This window comes from Lagenorhynchus albirostris, chromosome 4, assembly GCF_949774975.1.
Source record: "Lagenorhynchus albirostris chromosome 4, mLagAlb1.1, whole genome shotgun sequence".
Taxonomy (NCBI): domain Eukaryota; kingdom Metazoa; phylum Chordata; class Mammalia; order Artiodactyla; family Delphinidae; genus Lagenorhynchus; species Lagenorhynchus albirostris.
In genome coordinates this window covers 30,704,390-30,723,223 of record NC_083098.1, presented here as the reverse complement: position 1 = coordinate 30,723,223, position 18,834 = coordinate 30,704,390, and the positions used below count along the sequence as shown (strand labels likewise).

General features: G+C 41.8%; 1 protein-coding gene across 21 annotated transcripts in view; it reads left to right on the top strand.

Moving 5' to 3' along the window:
• SH3D19 (SH3 domain containing 19) overlaps nucleotides 1–18,834 on the top strand; it is a 196,068-nt gene that overhangs the window by 63,069 nt on the left and 114,165 nt on the right. For 18 of the 21 annotated variants that reach the window (XR_009540253.1, XR_009540254.1, XR_009540256.1 and 15 more), the window contains exon 2: nucleotides 15,237–15,276. Coding sequence is in view for 8 of the 21 variants with exons in the window: in XM_060147742.1 (XP_060003725.1) it covers nucleotides 15,237–15,276 (40 nt within the window). In the remaining 13 variants the exon portion in view is untranslated. Of the gene's footprint in view, nucleotides 1–13,456; nucleotides 13,570–14,956; nucleotides 15,155–15,236; nucleotides 15,277–18,834 lie in introns of those variants that run through there. The other 3 variants (XM_060147744.1, XM_060147748.1, XM_060147751.1) reach the window with 3 other exon arrangements.

The window sequence follows — 18,834 nt, the reverse complement described above, 5'->3', positions numbered from 1 at the left end:
ATTTAATTCTTATTTTCTGGTTGCTCCTTTTTCATGGCAGAATCTTCTTCTTTTATAGATGTAAGATGCTTGTTCATGTATGAGGATGCCAATTAGAATATCTTAAATGTTCCCTTTTATTCCGTAAATTTTCTTTCTTTATGATCCAGAGATGATCGTACATTTTGGTCTTTCTTTTTTTATATCATTGATTTTCCGTAGATGTTTGCTTATCATTGGTTGTAGGTACATGTTTATGAATAAAAGACTAAATTGACTGGTATAGGTAGTGGGTTTGTTTCTCCAGAAATGCTTTCTTCTGGGTGATATAACTGCCTGTGTCAACAGGTATAGTAATGGGTGTACCAGTAATAGGTGGGCTTTCCTGTAGGGGAGGAGGAAGGCGAGCTCAGGACCCTCCCAAATTGCCAAAATAAGGAAGAGGTTAGATGTATCTGGAGATGGAGTAGTTGACTGTGTTTTACCTCTAGGACATGGCTGTCTTCTCCATCTCTCAATTTCTGGGACTGAAGTTACTGTAAATCATAAATTACCTTAAACTCCAGTCTTTTTCCCTTGCAAGCCCCAGGTCCCCCACAGGGAATCTTCCCAGGCAGATCACCAACTTTGTGTGGACAGTAGTTTTCTGCCTTTAGCTCAAAAGGGAAGCCTTGACTGCCTGCTAAGGTGTAATTGGTTGTGGAGTGGTCTGGGCACTGCTGAGTAGCTGGATCTGGTAACCTGAATGCAGCTCTTTAATTAACTGTCTTTTTGGTTGCTTCAGGGCCTACTTTTTGTTCTTTGATGCAGAAGGAGCTCCCTAGGGAGAATTCCTGTTTAACCTCTGATGTCTTGGACTCTGGTTTCTCAGGATCTCTGATCCCCTGATGACTCTCATTCTTGGTTTGTTTGTTCGTTTGTTATGGTTCCACTCAGTTTTTTAAGTTCTGTTTTATTGTCATTTCACATTCAGAGGGAGGGGAGGTGGATGTAACTACTTATTCAGCCATCTTGAATGAGTCCAGTAAACATGTCCATGTGATTTTTCACTTAGAAGCCTCAAACTTAATATATCCTAACCCTAAAATCTCCCTGCCTGTTCTCTCATCTTGCTTTTCTGCTAACCTCAGTTACTGGTAGCAGATGCCCCGTACCATGTCATTACTGCTGCTTCCTCCTGCAAAACCGTACCATCCATTCCTAATCCTGTCGTATCCCCTCAACCTTCCCACTTTCATTTCTTCTTACTCCCTCCTTATGTCTGCTTTTAATCCTGGTTTATACTGTTGTTAGTGGTCTCTCTGCTTCCATTCCCCACCCCTCTACCAAGTCCATCCCACCAGGTTACCTTTCCTCCATTGCCTACAGAAAAGTACAGATGCTGAGGCATGACATTGATGAATTGCTCCAAGTGATCCTGAATGAATTTTGTAATATTATCTCCCAGTATATTTTCCTCACACCTTGAGGTCTACCTACAACTGGATTACTCAACACTTTCCCTCAGTTCTTCGCACTGTCACACTTTTGTACGTATGATTCTCCTAAACTCAGATGCACTTCATCCCTTTTTACTTCTCAAATTTTGCCAACCTGAAGTGATGCTCAGGGAATTCCCTGGCGGTCCAGTGGTTAGGACTCAGCGCTTTCACTGCCATGGGCCCAGATTCAATCCCTAGTCAGGGAACTGAGATTCCACAAGCCGCGAGGGGCAGCCACATAAATGAATGAATGAATAAAATAAATACTGTTTTAAAAAAATAAAGTGTTGCTCAAATCAAATGCTATCTACTCTGGGAAGCCTTTGGAGATTTCTTAGTCACAACTAAACCTCTTATAATTCTGTATTTTGGTAGCTCTTGGGCATTCATTTATTTTGATATTCACCATTTGATTATTCACTAGCAACTCTGTAAGTCCAAGTAATTTGCATGTCAGCTGATGCAGGAATTTTTTTATTCCTGCTGCAAAGTAAGTACAGCTGTGCAAGTGATTGATAAAACTAGTGAAAGATGAAAATGCAGTTGACTCATGCTACAAAGATATACACAGGAAGTACATGGATTTTGATGAAATTGTTATTTGAGAGAGGTCTGGGAATTTGTGCAAATATTTTTGTTGAAGACTTGGCAGATTCTCACAATTCTTGTTGATATGTCAATCGAGAATGTTAAGGTTCTTGGGCTTCCCTGGTGGCGCAGTGGTTGAGAGTCCGCCTGCCAATGCAGGGGACATGGGTTCGTGCCCCGGTCCGGGAAGATCCCACATGCCGCGGAGCGGCTGGGCCCATGAGCCATGGCCGCTGAGCCTGCGCATCCAGAGCCTGTGCTCCGCAACGGGAGAGACCACAGCAGTGAGAGGCCCGCGTACCACAAAAAAAAAAACCAAAAAAAAAAAAGAATGTTAAGATTCTTACGTACTTTCTGTATTCGCATTATGCTTTAGAAATTGTTTGTTCTTACAGTCCTCAACATGGATTGTGAGCTTGTCGAAAGCAGATTTTGTTGTGTTCCAGCTGTATTCCTTAATCTCTTATCCTCCTAATCTCTTATCCTCCAAGACAGTCAGCATTATCTTTGTTTCTTTTTTCTCTGGCCCCAGAGCTGAGTAGATCAGAGGGCTCTCTACCTGAGCAAACTGAGCCAGAAAGTGGCTGAGATCATCTCACTCACCTGCATCTGCTGGTGTTTCATTTACGGCTCTGTGAGGAGAAAGCACACAACACCTTACTTTGGTTTCTGACAACGTTGAATAGGTCCTGTATTTCATCCCTATATTGCTGCATTTGTCCCCTGATCAAATGATCACTCTGTTTTTCAGACCTAATTTTTAACTGCCTGTGGCGCATGGGTTAATCCATGAATGATGTAAACAAACATATTTCACCGTGTGCCCATGAGTCTGGGTGTGTAATAGTGTGGTGATGACAGGCAAACCCAAGATATCTGAAAGTCTGGTGTGCATAAATGACACACCAGCTGCCCCAGAGCCAATTTCTGGTCACGTGGCTAATATATCTTATAGTTCTTCCTCCTCATCCCCCAATGTTTGTGTGTCTTAGCTGTCATTAAGGGTGGACTTCGCATTGCAATAAAAAAGATAGCTAGTTGTATTTGAAAAGAAAATCAGCAACATCCAGATTGGTTTCCTATAAAAATATAATAATTCTCTGAGGTCACTTTATTCTTTTTTAAAAATTTCACTCCGAGGGTACAAGAATTAACAACAAACAGTATTCCAACAGAATTCAAGCTTGTCTCACAATCTGTTAATTTTTAAATGAATTGTCCCTCCCATCATGTACCTGTGTCCGTACTCTGTTGAGCCCATAAATTTCATGTTAGTAGCATAAGATTATTGAGAGCACGAGGTAGTGAATTGAAACTGTTTGCCCAGACGTCTTGTTATAAGACGCCCAAGTCAAAATCTTCTGTATTCTTAGGAATTTATAAGAGGGCGTTTGTATGTTTTGTGGAGCTGAAGAAAACCTCAGAAACAGTTGGAAGGAATTTGAGGCCCTGGATTCAGTCTCTACACAAACAATACACCATCTGATGCTGAAATATAAGTGTGGCTTCTGGTGAACAGCATTTCTGCACATTTACCCTGTAGTTCATCAAACGAGTGGGACTGCCAGCCTTCTGAGGTAGTGGGAAGAGCAGGGACTTTGGGATTCTTCAGATCCAGATTGAAAATTCATACTCCCTTTTAATTTAACTGGCTTCTCTGAGACTCTGTTTTCTCCTCAGTAAAATGGAAAAGACTTGCATCATAGGACTTCTGTGAAGATTAAATGCGAATGTATTAAGAATGCTTCTAACATAGTAAACGCTGGGTGAATAACAGCTGTCATTGGTGGTGGAGTTGGCCCACTGATAGCCAGTTCTCGAATTGACCTCAACTGTTTTTTGTGACTAGGCACCCACAGAAGTGAATCCCTTGTGCAGCTTCCTGTACTTCTTTGTGATCATTGCATTGCCTCCCTGCCCTCACTTAAACCGTGCATTTTTTCATGACATGAATATGTTTTTACTAATTCTGCAACTCTGAAGTAGCACTTCAAAATGCTTTCATTCCAAATCAAAATTATTTGAAGCCTTCCCATGGTAATGCACAAAATCTCTTCTCTAGGAATGAATAACAGCCGCCTCTTCCAAAAAAACACCAACAACACAAAGGCTGTCCACTTTGCAGAGGTGTTGGAGAGGTTTCATACCGGTATATTCAATGACAGATACTTAGGTTTCCCTACTGTGTGTAAGGGGCTCTGCCAGGCATTACAGGGTACGTAAGGCCCTGTCTTAGAGGAACTGATAGTGGTGGAAGCGTGAAGACATAAAGAGAATTATAACGTGAGTCAAAATGTGATAAGTGCCAACAGGTGCGGGGCACTGTGTGTATTGGTGGGGGTGGGAGGCCTGGGGGGGTTGGAGGGAAACATTATTTCTGCCCATGGGAAACAAACAAGCTTCAAAGCAGAGATGGAAGATGCCTCTCGGGCCTCCTCTCACCCCGAGTTCCTTTGAAGAGTCAGAACTGAGCCACACAGCTAAAGAGCAGGAGGCCACTGGGCATGCTCCTTGTCTGTGTTCCAGTAGCCTTTGAAGGTGCCTGCGTGGATGGTAGTTTGTTAACGGAGTGGAGAGGAGGGAGCTCGGCGGGCCCGAACTTGCAAGAAGCCATGTGTTGTTGTACAGAGAATACATTCTCTACCCGTCAGTAAGGTAACGTGGCCAGGCTTGGATGTGACCTTACCTTTTCTTGAGTAAAAGAAAAAAAATGTTTTTCATCATTCTAGATTAGAGGCCAAGACTGCCCCACTGTGGATAAAAATAAGACTCAGATCAGAAAACTCCTCAACCATGTGGGAAAGGTTTGCACATCAGAGTGAGGTGTGTGGTGTTTGGAATAATGTGATCTTCCCTTTGTTTCCTGCTTGCCCAGATAAGGGAGTCTCTTGATTCCAGTGGTTTCTGATATTTGCTCACTTTGCAGAGTCAGTTCTACCGAGGTAAAACCTTGTTGCGACATCTGTAAATTCATCCTGAGTTAAAGGGAAAGGAGCAGTAAGAATGGACCTTTAGGGCTTCCCTGGTGGCGCAGTGGTTGAGAGTCCGCCTGCCGATGCAGGGGACACGGGTTCGTGCCCTGGTCTGGGAAGATCCCACATGCCGCGGAGCGGCTGGGCCCGTGAGCCATGGCCGCTGAGCCTGCGCGTCCGGGGCCTGTGCTCCGCAACGGGAGAGGCCACAACAGTGAGAGGCCCGCGTACCGCAAAAAAAAAAAAAAAAAAAAAAAGAATGGACCTTTAAGGGGGAAAAGAATCATCTTTATTTTTACCCTAACAGCTGAAAAGGCAACCTGTGGTTAGAGATGTTACCTATCCTTTGACACCTGAAATAACACATTTTAATCTTTGTTTTCTGGATTCTTATAGAAGAAATCCATAGAATCCTAAAATATAGAGGCAGATTTCAGTAATTTCGTAAACAGATAAAATATCTATATTTAGTCTATTTAGTTTCTGTCCTTATATCACTCATTCATCCTTGAGTCTCAGAAAATGACTGTGAGGGCTTAACACCTTCAGGATGAACTCGGATTGGGAAAAGACTTCAAGGGGTGGGAGGGGTGGTGATCCTTGGTTGGCACAGTTTTTCATCCTGAAGGAACTACCTGTGTCTGCCTTTTAGTTCTCTTTCTCCCTTCTGCTGCTTACTTTCGGGGCTTATTTATCACTTCTGTCAGAGGCTGCAGTGGGAAACTGAAAAAAAAGTGAAAATCATATGTATTAATTTTTCGTAGTAGCCCTTGGTTCAAAAGTAGGGGAAGGGAAAGAGGCTGGAGCCGTTGGGTAAAGGAAGATTTTGGAAATTATTTATTAGTGCATTCCTGTCCTCTTCACCACTAATAAGCAAGAAAAAAATCCTACAGAAGTTCAAAATCCATATTGGACAAAGGATGATTAACCTTTTAGATAATTCTACTCACTATATTATGAACTCTATGAATATTCGGTATCCCTCCTATTATCATAATAACAAACATTTATTGAGCATTTATCATGGTCAGCCACCATGCTATCCTCTATATGCATCTCTTCATTTAATCCTTGTTCACCTTGATGAGTACTACTGTGACATGTCCCCCTTTTACATGTGGATGCTGAGGCTTACAAAGGCCAACTATCTTGCTAAGGTCATTCAGGTAATATACAAACAGTGGAGCGAGAACTCAAAACAAGGCCTGTCTGACCTAGAGTTCCTGCCCTTAACCTCTATCTAGGTTGTCATCCTGAAATAGCAACTGATTTCCCATTATGGGTATGACCCGGTAGTAGAGACCTGGAAGCACTACATGCACAAACCTTCTCTGTGGAACCTGTAATTCTAAAATGCACAAATTCACCCAAACAATGCAAAATCAAAGATAAATAAGTGACGGGATTAAAGGAAGGACACATTTAATATAATCTTCAAAGATCAGGGTTTAACCCGATCGGGTTGGGGGATTTGTTCATCATTAGTTCCTTCTCCTTTTTGCGTTCGGGTACCGTGCCTGGCCCTACATCGGCTGGAGTTGAGTTAATTAGAGAAGTGCCATCTACATGTCAGGGGTGGCGCTGGACGTGGAGATGCAAATACTAGCTCTGTAAAGGGGCCTTGGGTTCCCAGGGGAGTGGATGGTGATAATGAAATAACATTGTTCATGCTAAGGTACCAGATATCAAGTCTGATTTTGTACGAAATGTTTCCTCTTCAAATTAGTTTGGGAAATGCTAGTTAAAGTCGAACAAATTTTTTTAATTGTAATATTTCTTAGAGCCTTTAAGATACTAATATGCTTTGTGACTACCCCAGAGGTTTTTAGAATTGGGGAAACACTGGAAGCAATCCCTGTTATTGGGTCACTTTCTTAGGTTACCTTTCTTGTAGCATATCTTATTCCAGGTAAAATTTATGCCTCCTTTAGAAAAACCCTTAGGAGTGGCCTAATATTTTGAATATGGGTCTAATATTTTTAACTTGGCAGTTGGGGGAATAGAGATTTTTTTTTAACTAAAAGTTCTTTTTAATCCCGTCTTAAATCACAAGTTTCACTTGCTGAAAAAAGTGAGATTTTGTAACAAGAAGAGTTCCAAAAGGGGCTTCCCTGGTGGCGCAGTGGTTAAGAATACGCCTGCCAATGCAGGGGACATGGGTTCAAGCCCTGGTCCAGGAAGATCCCACATGCCACAGAGCAGCTAAGCCTGTGCGCCACTACTGAGCCTGCGCTCTAAAGCCTGTGAGCCACAAGTACTGAGCCCACGTGCCACAACTACTGAAGCCCGTGAGCCTAGAGCCTATGCTCCGCAGCAAAGAGTAGCCCCCGCTCACCACAACTAGAGAAAGCCCGTGCACAGCAACGAAGACCCAACGCAGCCAAAAATAAATAAAATATATAAACTTATTTTAAAAAAGCGTTACAAAAGTAATTATTAAGAGACTCACTAGGGGGCTTGAGGTGGGAGCAGCAGGGAGTGGTTGAGGACACCTTGCTGCGAAGCCTGCTTCCATCTACTCCCCTCATCACCTTGCCTCCCAGGACCTGAGTGGCTCTGATGGAATGCCCATCTTCCAGAAGTCTCTCCCGAATTCACTTTGAGGTGAACATGGGCAGTGTAGATGGTGGCTCTGATGTTTCATCTGTGAAACTAACATAAAAACCTCAAATCATATAAAGCCTCTTTCAGTAGTGAGTTGCACTCAACAATCAAAATGATTCAGTTTGGGGCTTCCCTGGTGGTGCAATGGTTGAGAGTCCGCCTGCCGATGCAGGGGACACGGGTTCATGCCCTGGTCAGGGAAGGTCCCACATGCCGCGGAGCGGCTGGGCCCGTGAGCCATGGCCGCTGAGCCTGCGCGTCCGGAGCCTGTGCTCCGCAACGGGAGAGGCCACAACAGTGAGAGGCCCGCATACCACCAAAAAAAAAAAAAAAAAAAAAAAAAAAAGATTTAGTTGAACTATTTAAGGAAGAATTATTAAAAAGAAGTAGCAGCCTGTTATCAAATAGCTGATTCTTCTTCCAGTTCAAATGTGCTATGTAGTTTTTTTTTTTCTGCTGTGTGTAGTTTGGTTTGGTGAGAGCTACTTTGAGACAGAAGAATAGACCAAATGTGGATTGTTTTAGGGCAGAGGTGATCCTTAAATCACTAGGGTGTTTATAAAAAGTAAAAATGTTTGGGAATTCTTAGGAAGACACATTTTTCAGCAGTATCAGATATATCAGTGAACCAACCACAGCCTAAAGAAGGGCTTGGGAGGGCATTGGGTATTACCATTATCAACAAACATTTACGGGGGGCAGTCTGTGAAGCAGAGTCTAAGATAGAGTTCTGCCTCATCAGACACACTGATAGGATAAGGGGGTAGACAGATGCCTAAAACTAAATAATAATACAGTATTATTTAGTATTGCTAAATGTCAAGTGAATTGTATAGATAGTACGAGAGTTCAGGTAGGATGTGGTAGGCAGAATAATGCTCTCCCCTCAGAGATGTCATGTCCTAATCCCTGGCACTTGTGATCATGTTGTATTGCATGGCAAAGAGGAATTAAGGTTCCTCATCAACTGATCTTGATGTAACATTATTTTGGATTATCCCGGCAGCCCCAATGTAATCAATAATAAGGCTTCTCCACAGTGGAAGGGGGAGTCGGAAGAAGAGGTCAGGGTCAGAGATTTAAAGATGCTACATTGTTGGAGGAAGGGGCCATGAGCCCAGGAATGCGGGTGACCTCGAGAAGTTGGAAAAGACAAGGAAACTGATTCTTCCCTAGGACCTCCAAAAGGAATATAGCCATGCACACACCTTGATTTTAGCCTTGTAAGACCTATTTTGACTTCTCACCTCTAGAACTGTAAGATAATAAATACATCTTCGTTGTTTTAAGCCACAGAGGTTAAGGTGATTTGTTATAGCAGCAACAGGAAACTAATACAAGGGTGCTGAAGAGGAAGAAGAGTCAGGGGCAATTTCATGAAGAAGGTGGTTCTTGAGCCAGGCATGAAGGATAATAAGAAGAGTCATAACAGGGGGGTTCCCTAGTGGCCTAGTGGTTAGGATTCTGGGCTGTGGCCTGGGTTCAATCCCTGGTCAGGTAACCAGACCCTGCAATCTGTGCAGCATGCCAGAAAAGAAAAAAGAATAGTCGTGGCAGAATTCGAGTTGTAAAACTTATGTTCCAGGTACTGCGCTAAGCTCTTTATACAGTTTAATTCATTTATCCTCACAAAAACTCTACAAAGATAGTATTCTTCCCCATTTTGTAGATGAGAAAACTGAGGTGTAGAGAGGTTAAGTAACTTGTGCAATCACTACTCTGCAGTACTAGGCACTCCACCTAGTTAATAGCTGGCCTGTTAATGCCAGATGGCAGCTGACATTTATTACTATGCACAGGCAGAGTTCTAAGGATGTCACTGTCATTACCTCATGGAGTCCTCTCAGGGTCTGGGGCACATAGTAATTTGTAATTTTTCTGAGGCATGGACTTATCTGGCCAGCAATACGGCTGTATTGGAGGGGAAGAGACAGGAACCAGAAAATTCGATCAAGACACAACCATTCATACAAGTCCTGATCAGAACCTAAAATGCAGGTAAAGGCAGCAGGCATGGGAAGGAGAAAACAAGATTCCAGAGACAGTCTGCTTCTTTGTTGAAACATAACTTCCACATGGAAAAAACTTCCCTTCTCTCTCTAATTCCTCTCCCCCTGTGATTTTAGCCTGCTGCATTTGAACGAGTTGAGGCGCTTTATAATTAGAATTAATGAAAGGTGTCAGTATTGGCAGTGCTGTAGACCAGACGTTTCCACCTATCCACAGAAGCGTGGGCAGTGCTCATGTAAATACACCTCACTTCTCTCATGCAACCGTCACTCACAGATGTTGTCTTTCATTCCTTGGACCAAGAGAGTAGTAACTTTCTTGCTTAAGTTCAACAACAACAGATATGTATTGAAAACCTACCATTTAAAAGAGCAATATAATAGTCACTGTGGGAGTCTCAAAAGTGGCTAAAAATCAGTCTGGAAACACACCTGAATGAGGGTGGTGAAATGGAATTAGAAAGAGGAGGTGAGGGACTTCCCTGGTGGCGCAGTGGTTGAGAAGCCTGCCAGTGCAGGGGACACAGGTTCGAGCCCTGGTCCAGGAAGATTCCACATGCAGCTGAGCAACTAAGCCCACGAGCCACAACTACTGAGCCTGCATGCCACAACTACTGAGCCCATGCGCCACAACTGCTGAAGCCCGCACACTCTAGGGTCTGTGCCGCAACTACTGAGCCTGTGTGCCACAACTACTGAAGCCTGTGCGCCCTAGAGCCCATGTGCCACAACTACTGAGCCCACACGCCGCAACTACTGAAGCCTGCACACTCTAGGGCCCATGTGCTGCAAATACTGAGCCTGTGTGCCACAACTACTGAAGCCCACATGCCCTAGAGCCCATGTGCCACAACTACTGAGCCCATGAGCCGCAACTACTGAAGCCCGCACACTCTAGGGCCCATGTGCTGCAACTACTGAGCCCGTGTGCCACAACTGCTGAAGCCCGCGCACCCTAGAGCCCATGTGCCACAACTACTGAGCCCACGTGCCGCGGCTACCGAAGCCCACACACTTTAGGGCCTGTGTGCCGCAACTACTGAAGACCCTGTGCCTAGGGCCTGTGCTCCACAACAAGAGAGGCCACCGCAATGAGAGACCTGCACGCTGGAACAAAGAGTAGCCCCTGCTCGCGACAACTAGAGAAAGCACAAGCGCAGCAACAAGGACCCAACACAGCCAAAAAAAAAAAAAGAAGAAGAAGAAAAAAGAGGTGGTGAATAGGTATTAGCTGGTGTCAGTAATTTCTAGAACGAATGCTGGATTTTTTTCAAGTAGGCGTATTTGCCATTTTCTCAGCCTACATATAAGAACCATTTAAAGATTTTAGGAAAACCTCTGAAACTCTCATCTGAGATATATAAAATTCCATTCACGTTCTATTTGAGTAGAACCAGTTTTGCTATCTTTTAAAGAGTCATTAAAGTAGGATTTGTGAACCCTGCGTAGATACCCTGTCTTCTAATGGAGGGATTCATTGTTTTATTTATTCTGCTTATCATAAGTAAAGAGGCGATAATACCGTAGGTGCAAGGAATTCTTAAGAATGTGTGTATCTTTCAGTGAATACTGACTGGCATTGACCATTTTTTAAAAAAACATAAACTATTCATACGTACTCCCAAGCCGGAGTATGTAAGTAATGCTTTGGAGTCTGATCCAGAATCCCTTCACAGATAATGGTCATTCTAAAGAGACATGTTAGTATTCCAATATGAGGTACAAGACAGATTCCCACTCTGTGTATTTTCATTCCCATGGACTGTCTTCCCACTAATTTCAAAGAATGATTTCGGACCTTTTGTTGCCGACTTGAGCAAGTAGTGTAAGTCCCTACCCAATGGGGTTTGATTTTTCTCTCCAGTTAAGTGATCAGAGCCAAATCCTCAAAGCCTGAATGTCTTACAGTAGATTCTAGTAAGCTCTGAGTTGGCCATTCTTCTTCATCAAAGCAAAAGATGACATTTGCATTTTTGTCATCTTCATTTCAAAGTGTTTGTCATATTATTAGATTCAGGATCACCCTGAATAATTAGCATCAGTAGAATCTGTCTAGCCATTCCCAAAAAGCTGTCCCTGCCAGAATAAGGGCCTATTTCTACAATGGTGGTATACCACCTAAATATATGAACATTGGAATCATCATGTATGTCAGATTACTTAGAACCAGGAGTCATCATGGCAGGAAAATTTGGGTAATCTGGAGTTCTCACACAGACCCATGGAAACTTCCCAGCACTCTCCTGATTCTTGGTCCCCTTGATGTGCACGTTGCCTCCTTTCCATGTCCTCACAACATTTACACACATCCAGGCTTCAGCACCCTTTGCACCAGTTCTGCCTACTTTCTGCCTTTGTTCTTCTTGCAGGGTATTCTTCCATTTCCTCAGCTAGCTTTATCAACTAGGAGACATGGATGAATGGGGACAGGGAATGCAAGGTTTCTCGCTCTCCCTCTCTCTGTCTCTCCATTGGCGTGTGTGTGTGTGTGTGGGGGTGTGTGTGTGTGGGGGGGTGTGTGTGTGACATACACCTACGAAACCAACACACTTTCACACAGCCGCCCAGCCATGCTGACCTTCACATTGAGAGTGTACTGCTCACATTTGAGTGACCTAAGGATCATCACGCTCTACTCGGTGGGCCCCCAGAGTTAGTGCATTATCCACAGCAAATGTGCACCATTTGGCAACTAAATTTTAGAGTTAGGGCATTCTTATCTTTAATAACTCTTTTCTTTGTGGAAATGGTGAGACTTTGGGCTAGTAAGTTATTTGTGTGATTTCTAAGTATATAAAAGTTTGGGAAGCCTTTGCAAGTATATTCTAATTATTTAAAAATTAGAAACTCTGAAAAAAATTGGGGGGAGTGTGCCAAAGAGTATTTAATTTGAAATAAATAGAAACCATATGCTTAAAGCACTGTATGTAGTCAAGATGAAATTTCTATGTTTGCTACAGATCTGTTCTCATTTTTCGTAAGGGGATTTTAATCCAAGTGTTTTATTATTGTTGGCAAGATCCAGATCCCAAATCTGCCCTCAGTGCTTTGTTTTGTTCAGTCTTAGCTTTTGGATCAAAATAACCACTTACTATTTTGCCAGAAATTCAGTGTTACCGCTAATGTATCTCTTGACAGTTGCACAATAGCCTCGGCTATCATGAAAATTACTTTGCTTAAAATAAGTATATAAAAACATGTGTAGACACAGAGGTGCACAACATACAGACACTACATATTTATATGTTTTCAAGCTAAAAGATGGCTTATGGCAAAATGTGAAGTACAATTATTTGTACACTTTAAGAAAAAAGATCAAGCCAAGAACATGTATTTTAATTTGTTTTCCATTGCCAAGAGCTAGGGGCTGGGGAATATTGTGAATAATGAATAATTTACCCTTACCTTGAAATTATCAAATATATGGGTCTTAGGAGTAATTGTGTATGCATATTTACATAGAAATGTAACACATGTAACACTAAGAGTGAATTTGGGAGGAAATGTTTAAAATGTCCTCCAACAGATTATCAAGTTATTGTCTCAGATTTTAATTACTTCTCAATAGGGAAGTACAGTGGGGAGATATTTGTATTTTCTTAGAGCAGAAAGTATTAAAGTGACTGTAGAATTTCCTGTTTTAACCAGGAAAGGAGAACCATGAGCCATTCACTTCCTGAATGGCCACATTCCAGCTGTGCAGACTGATCATAACACATCTGCCAATCAGAACAGGCCCTGGAGGGGAGCCCTCAGATGCTGGGTCTTGTTTACATGCATTGTGACTCTGTTTCTCCCCTCCTCCTGGGTGTTGTACGACTAGGAAGGTTTGTAGGGGAATTCACTATTACATGCCTAAAAAAACTGAACGAAACTGGGACCACAGCCACAGCAAATGGTGTTACGGGCAGACTTTTAGCTCATCCTTAGCCGCAGGTAAGACTTGTTGCTTTGTTATGAGGATAGCTGATCTACATCTAGTAGATGTGCACTGTATTCCTGACTTTAAATTTTTAGTACTCGACAAGTGAAAAACTCTATTTTTATTTAAGGGAGGGGTAAACCAAGTTAAATTAAAACAAAAGTTTTGAAAGCAGCAGTAGCACTCAGTGTGTAGAGAAATTGGAACCAGAAGCATGTTAACCTTGTGCCTTTTGAAGAGCATTATATCTTAACAAACATGTTTTATTGTGACTCTTCCTACTTGTTAGTGTTTCAGAGTACAGTGTCTTCCTGTGTGCTAACTCCTTGGTTTAAAAAGACATTTCTTGTTTATTATGAACCCATTCAGAAAGAATTTATATTTAACTATGTAAATCTGATTCCTTTTCTTCCATAAATCTCTCTAGAAGTTTTAGAGAATGTCTTCGTTGCCTTTATGCTGCTCCATCAGCAGTAAAATTAAGGAAGGAAAAAAAAAGAATTCTTGTCTAATCTTTGTTTCGCCATTAAATTATATCATGTTAGTGTTAATTCAGAAGATACTTTAGAGAACTGTATTTTGATAACATTGCATAGGATTTTTAAAAGTCATCGTGTAGGATTTAATTGTGGCTTACCCACTGCTTGCTTTCTTTTTTTTTTTTTTTTTGCGGTTCGCGGGCCCCTCACTGTCGTGGCCTCTCCCGTTGCGGAGCACAGGCTCCGGACGCGCAGGCTCAGCGGCCATGGCTCACGGGCTCAGCCGCTCCGCGGCATGTGGGATCCTCCCGGACCGGGGCATGAACCCGCGTCCCCTGCATCGGCAGGCAGACTCTCGACCACTGCACCACCAGGGAAGCCCCTTACCCACTGCTTTCTGTTGTTAGTTTTTTCATAACACTGAGATCTTTTTACTTCATTTATTTATTTTTAAGCATGCACTGAAGAAAAAATAATTACTCGGAGTCAAAAAAAAGACATCCTGTGGGTTTCGTGGCTCTTTCTCTTGTATATAATAGTCTTCAGGCTGATTGTGACAACCAAACAAAGTCTCCAGGCATTGCCAGATGTCCCCTTGGGGAGGAGGAGCAAAGTGGACACTGGTTGAGAACCACTGCCTTGTGGCACATTAGACCTAATTATCTGTGAAACATGGAAATCCAACTTCTGAAAAGTTCTGGGTGGTAGAGAGTTAAGGAAGAGGCTCTACTGGTCTCTGGGTATTTGCAGATGTAGCTGACTGCTCATTTTTTCCCCCTCCCCATCCTGTTAGAAGATTTTGCCAACCATGATTCATGGAATGATTTTTTTGAGCTGAGTAATTTGTGGCTTTTCAGTTTCCTTACTTTCTTTCCTTAGCTAAATTTGTTTTGGTTTTAGCAAAGTGTTTAAAACAGCAAAGATCTTTGAAAATGAAACAATACATGTAATGATATATTTTCTAAGTAGATGATTTTAACAAACTGTAAAACCCATACACGCCTGTCCTTCTTTGTATCCTTCGTACCTCCTCTGTCAGACAAATCCTTTCAACTCTGAAGAAGAGCCTTACAAGGGGAAGACACAGCAACCTTTGAACAGTCCTTTGTGAAATCTAAGGGTACGGCAGCTGGGATGTAAGAACTTCTTTTCCAGGACGTCTAAAGAGCATTTTAAAATGTAACTGTCTTCTTTTTTTACAGATCGAAACGAACGAAATAAACCAGAGCATCGTTCTTCAAGGTATGAATTTATAGTATTTACTAGCTCTGTATAAAGCTTCTCATTTGGAAAATATTGTTTGGAGGGAGTGCAAGTGTCCCTTTTAGAAATACTGTATACCTGAATCCTCTGTAGCACTTAAGCTTCACAAGGGAAATACTGTTCATTCTCTGAACAAAAATTCTTTATAAAATTATTGACTACCTGGAAGACATATTTTATTTTGAGAATTCCTGTCAGTGACAGGTATATCTTTGCAAAAAATTATTTTATCCCTGCTGCTTTCCTTTTGTGGTTTACTTTCCTCCTTGTTCTTTAATTGGTATTTTTATAAATATGTACTGCTTTTTCCCTAATTATAAAACTAACATGGGCTCATTGTAGAAATTTTTAAATTATTTTTTAAAATATAAAGCATTAAAAAAAACAGCATGTCTTTCATCAGCTAGAAATGGCTGGCTACTGCTAAAAATTTGATGTAATTCTTTCTAGATTTTATCAGTATATATGTACTCCAGCTGAATTCTTTAAGTTCTTGTTAGATAGTTTCAAATGGCTGGGAAGGTTCTATTACTTCAGCCTCTTTCTCATGCTGTCTGAGAGTATGTCTCACAAGACCTTCACCAGCACTGAAGAGTATTTTTTTAAATCCTTGTCAAACTTATATGTGGAAAATTGTCTAACTTCCACTCCTAGGCAAGAATGACAGACCTGTATTCGATTTTTAAAGCCAGTTCTGTGAAGGATTGTAATTTTTTAAATACTATTTTCACCTTATTCCACATTCCGTCACTTTTTCTTTGCATTTTATATTGTGGGAATTGATAAAATGGTAATAATACATTCACTGGGTTGAGTGGCCTGGTAAACAAATCCTGATGCTTTTTCAAGGTATCAGACTCTAGAATGCATTGACCTCAGATGAATAAAAATACAAAATCTGTGAAAACTCTATTAGTTAGAACAGCAATACATTTTGCAGAGATTGTCAATCAGGATAAGTTAGTGAGACCTAATCTGGGAGAAAAATGTAAATGAGTATTTGGGATATAAGGCTGATTTTTTTTTCAGTTGTAATTCACATACATTTAAATTTACTCTTTTTGCTGTTTGATTCTATGTGTTTTGACAAACACATACAGTTGTATAACCACAACCACATTCATAGAAATATGTGTAAGAGTGATTTTTTAATACTTAAAAAAATAATAGAAGGGACTTCCCTGGCGGTCCAGTGGTTAAGACTTTGCCTTCCATTGCAGGGGCTGTGGGTTCAATCCCTGGTCGGGGAGCTAAGATTCCCACATGCTTCGCAACCAAAAAACCAAAACATAAGACAGAAGCAATATTGTAACAGATTCAATAAAGACTTTAAAATGTCCAATTCAAAAAATTATTTAAAAAAATAAATAATAGAAAACAAAACAGGGACTTACTTCCCTGGCGGTCCAGTGGTTAAGACTCTATGCTTCCAATGAAGGGGGTGCGGGTTTGATCCCAGGTCGGGGAAGTAAGATCCCACATGCTTCGCGGCCAAAAAACCAAGATGTAAAACAGAAGCAATATCGTAACAAATTCAATAAAGACTTTAAAAATGGTCACATCAAGAAAAAATCTTTAAAAAAAAGAAAAAGAGATAATGTAAGAGGACTTTGACAGCGTGCTTGACTGACATAAAGTTGGAAGGGTAAAAAATAATTAGGATGATAAAATCAGGATGCATAAGACACTTGACATACCAAAAGTTTAACTAAATTAAGCAATATGTGTTTTCATTGGAACAAATGTAAATCCTTACACCTAAGGCTGAAGGATCAGTGGAGCATGAGGAGACAGGGGAGATAGACCTTAACAATATGTTGGAAAAGATCTGGAGGATTCATAAATTCATCATGAGGGGAGTTCCCTGGTGGCCTAGTGGTTAGGATCCTGGGCTTTCACTGCTGTGGCCCAGGGTCAGTCCCTGGTTGGGGAACCGAGATCCCCCAAAAGCCCTGTGGCGGGGCCAACAACATCAACTAAATAAATAAATTCAGTCATCGTGAGTCAAAAATTTCATGTCGGGTTTCCCCGGTGACGCAGAGGTTGAGAGTCCGCCTGCCGATGCAGGGGACAAGGGTTCGTGCCCCGGTCCAGGAAGATCCCACATGCCGTGGAGCGGCTGGGCCTGTGAGCCATGGCCGTTGAGCCTGCGCATCTGGACCCTGTGCTCCACAGGGGGAGAGGCCACAACAGGGAGAGGCCCACGTACCGAAAAAAAAAAAAAAAAAAAAAAAAAAAATTTCATGTCATTGCCTCCACCTCCCCAGAAATGTCAGCATCGATTTAGTTATGCTGAAAGAACTCTAATGTCCGGTACAAGAAAAGTGGGTAGCTCTAGGCCACACTTTTGATATTGTATCCAATACTGGGTCCACAAGGCCTTAAAAAATTGGCATACGCAGTGGGCTGGCTATGTTGGTATTACTTGGGGAACTTAAGAAAACAGAAACAGAGTCCCATGATCTACTCCAGAGATTCTCATCCAGTAAGTGTGGAGTGAGTGGATACTGGGAATCTGTGTATTAAAGAAGTCCTCCAGTGATTCTGATGCAGAGCCAGGTTGGGAACCAACCACTGGGGTAGAAGACAGCAGCTGAATTGGGACAGGGACTATGAAAGAGACGAGCTGGGTAGAAATCAAAGCTAAGTTGCAGGAAGACTTGTGTAAGAAATTGGGTGAAGTTAGCCTCGGTTTGGAAGTTTGGGGAGGGGTATGGGACAGAAATAACTGGCTTCCAACACCTGGAGGGCTGTATAGAAGAGACTAGCAAAACTGTTCATCATAAGTGCTGTTCCCTCTAAGAGGAACCAGGGAGCCTCAGAGGAATGGCTAATTCTAGGTCCTGGGAAGGGGAAAGTACAGGTAAGCTTGGACCCTTAGTGACAGAAAGTAGGAAATGCTCAACTAATGGGGTCATGTCAAAAAGACCTAGGAGGCAGCTTCAAGAGGCTCCCACTGGCCAAATCTGGGACAATTTGAGTAGCAAAAAGTTTTTAAACAATAGTGGATTCTAACACACTGGATTTTAAAAAATCCATGTAGAAGAAGAAATAGAATCAGAAAATTATCATTTTATAATTCTCAATGTAATAGTTGATTCAGGTAAAGATCACCAGTGGCTCCTAAAACTTGGGTGAAAAAATTGCTGGAGGAGTAGATATTCACACTCCCATAAGATGATATTTAAGTTTTTAATTATAAAGGGGAAAATGTACCTTTTCAATGAAGAGATCTGGTGATCACATTCTTAATCAAGTGGTCAACTTATATACACGTCACCACTAGTGAGGCAACCTAACGGTATGTGGCTCCAACTGATGCTTTAGCAGTGTACACAGATATCACTTATGTAGTAGTGTTCCTGGCCAAAAAAAAGGTAATGTTACGAAAAATACAAAAAGGCTAGAAAAATATTCTAGATTAAAAAAGGCTGTGATTTTTTTTTTTAATCTGGAATTTTAAAATCCAGGTTTAAAGAAAAAAAAACCAAAAAACACTTTGGGGAATTGCCTGGCGGTCCAGTGGTTAGGGCTCCA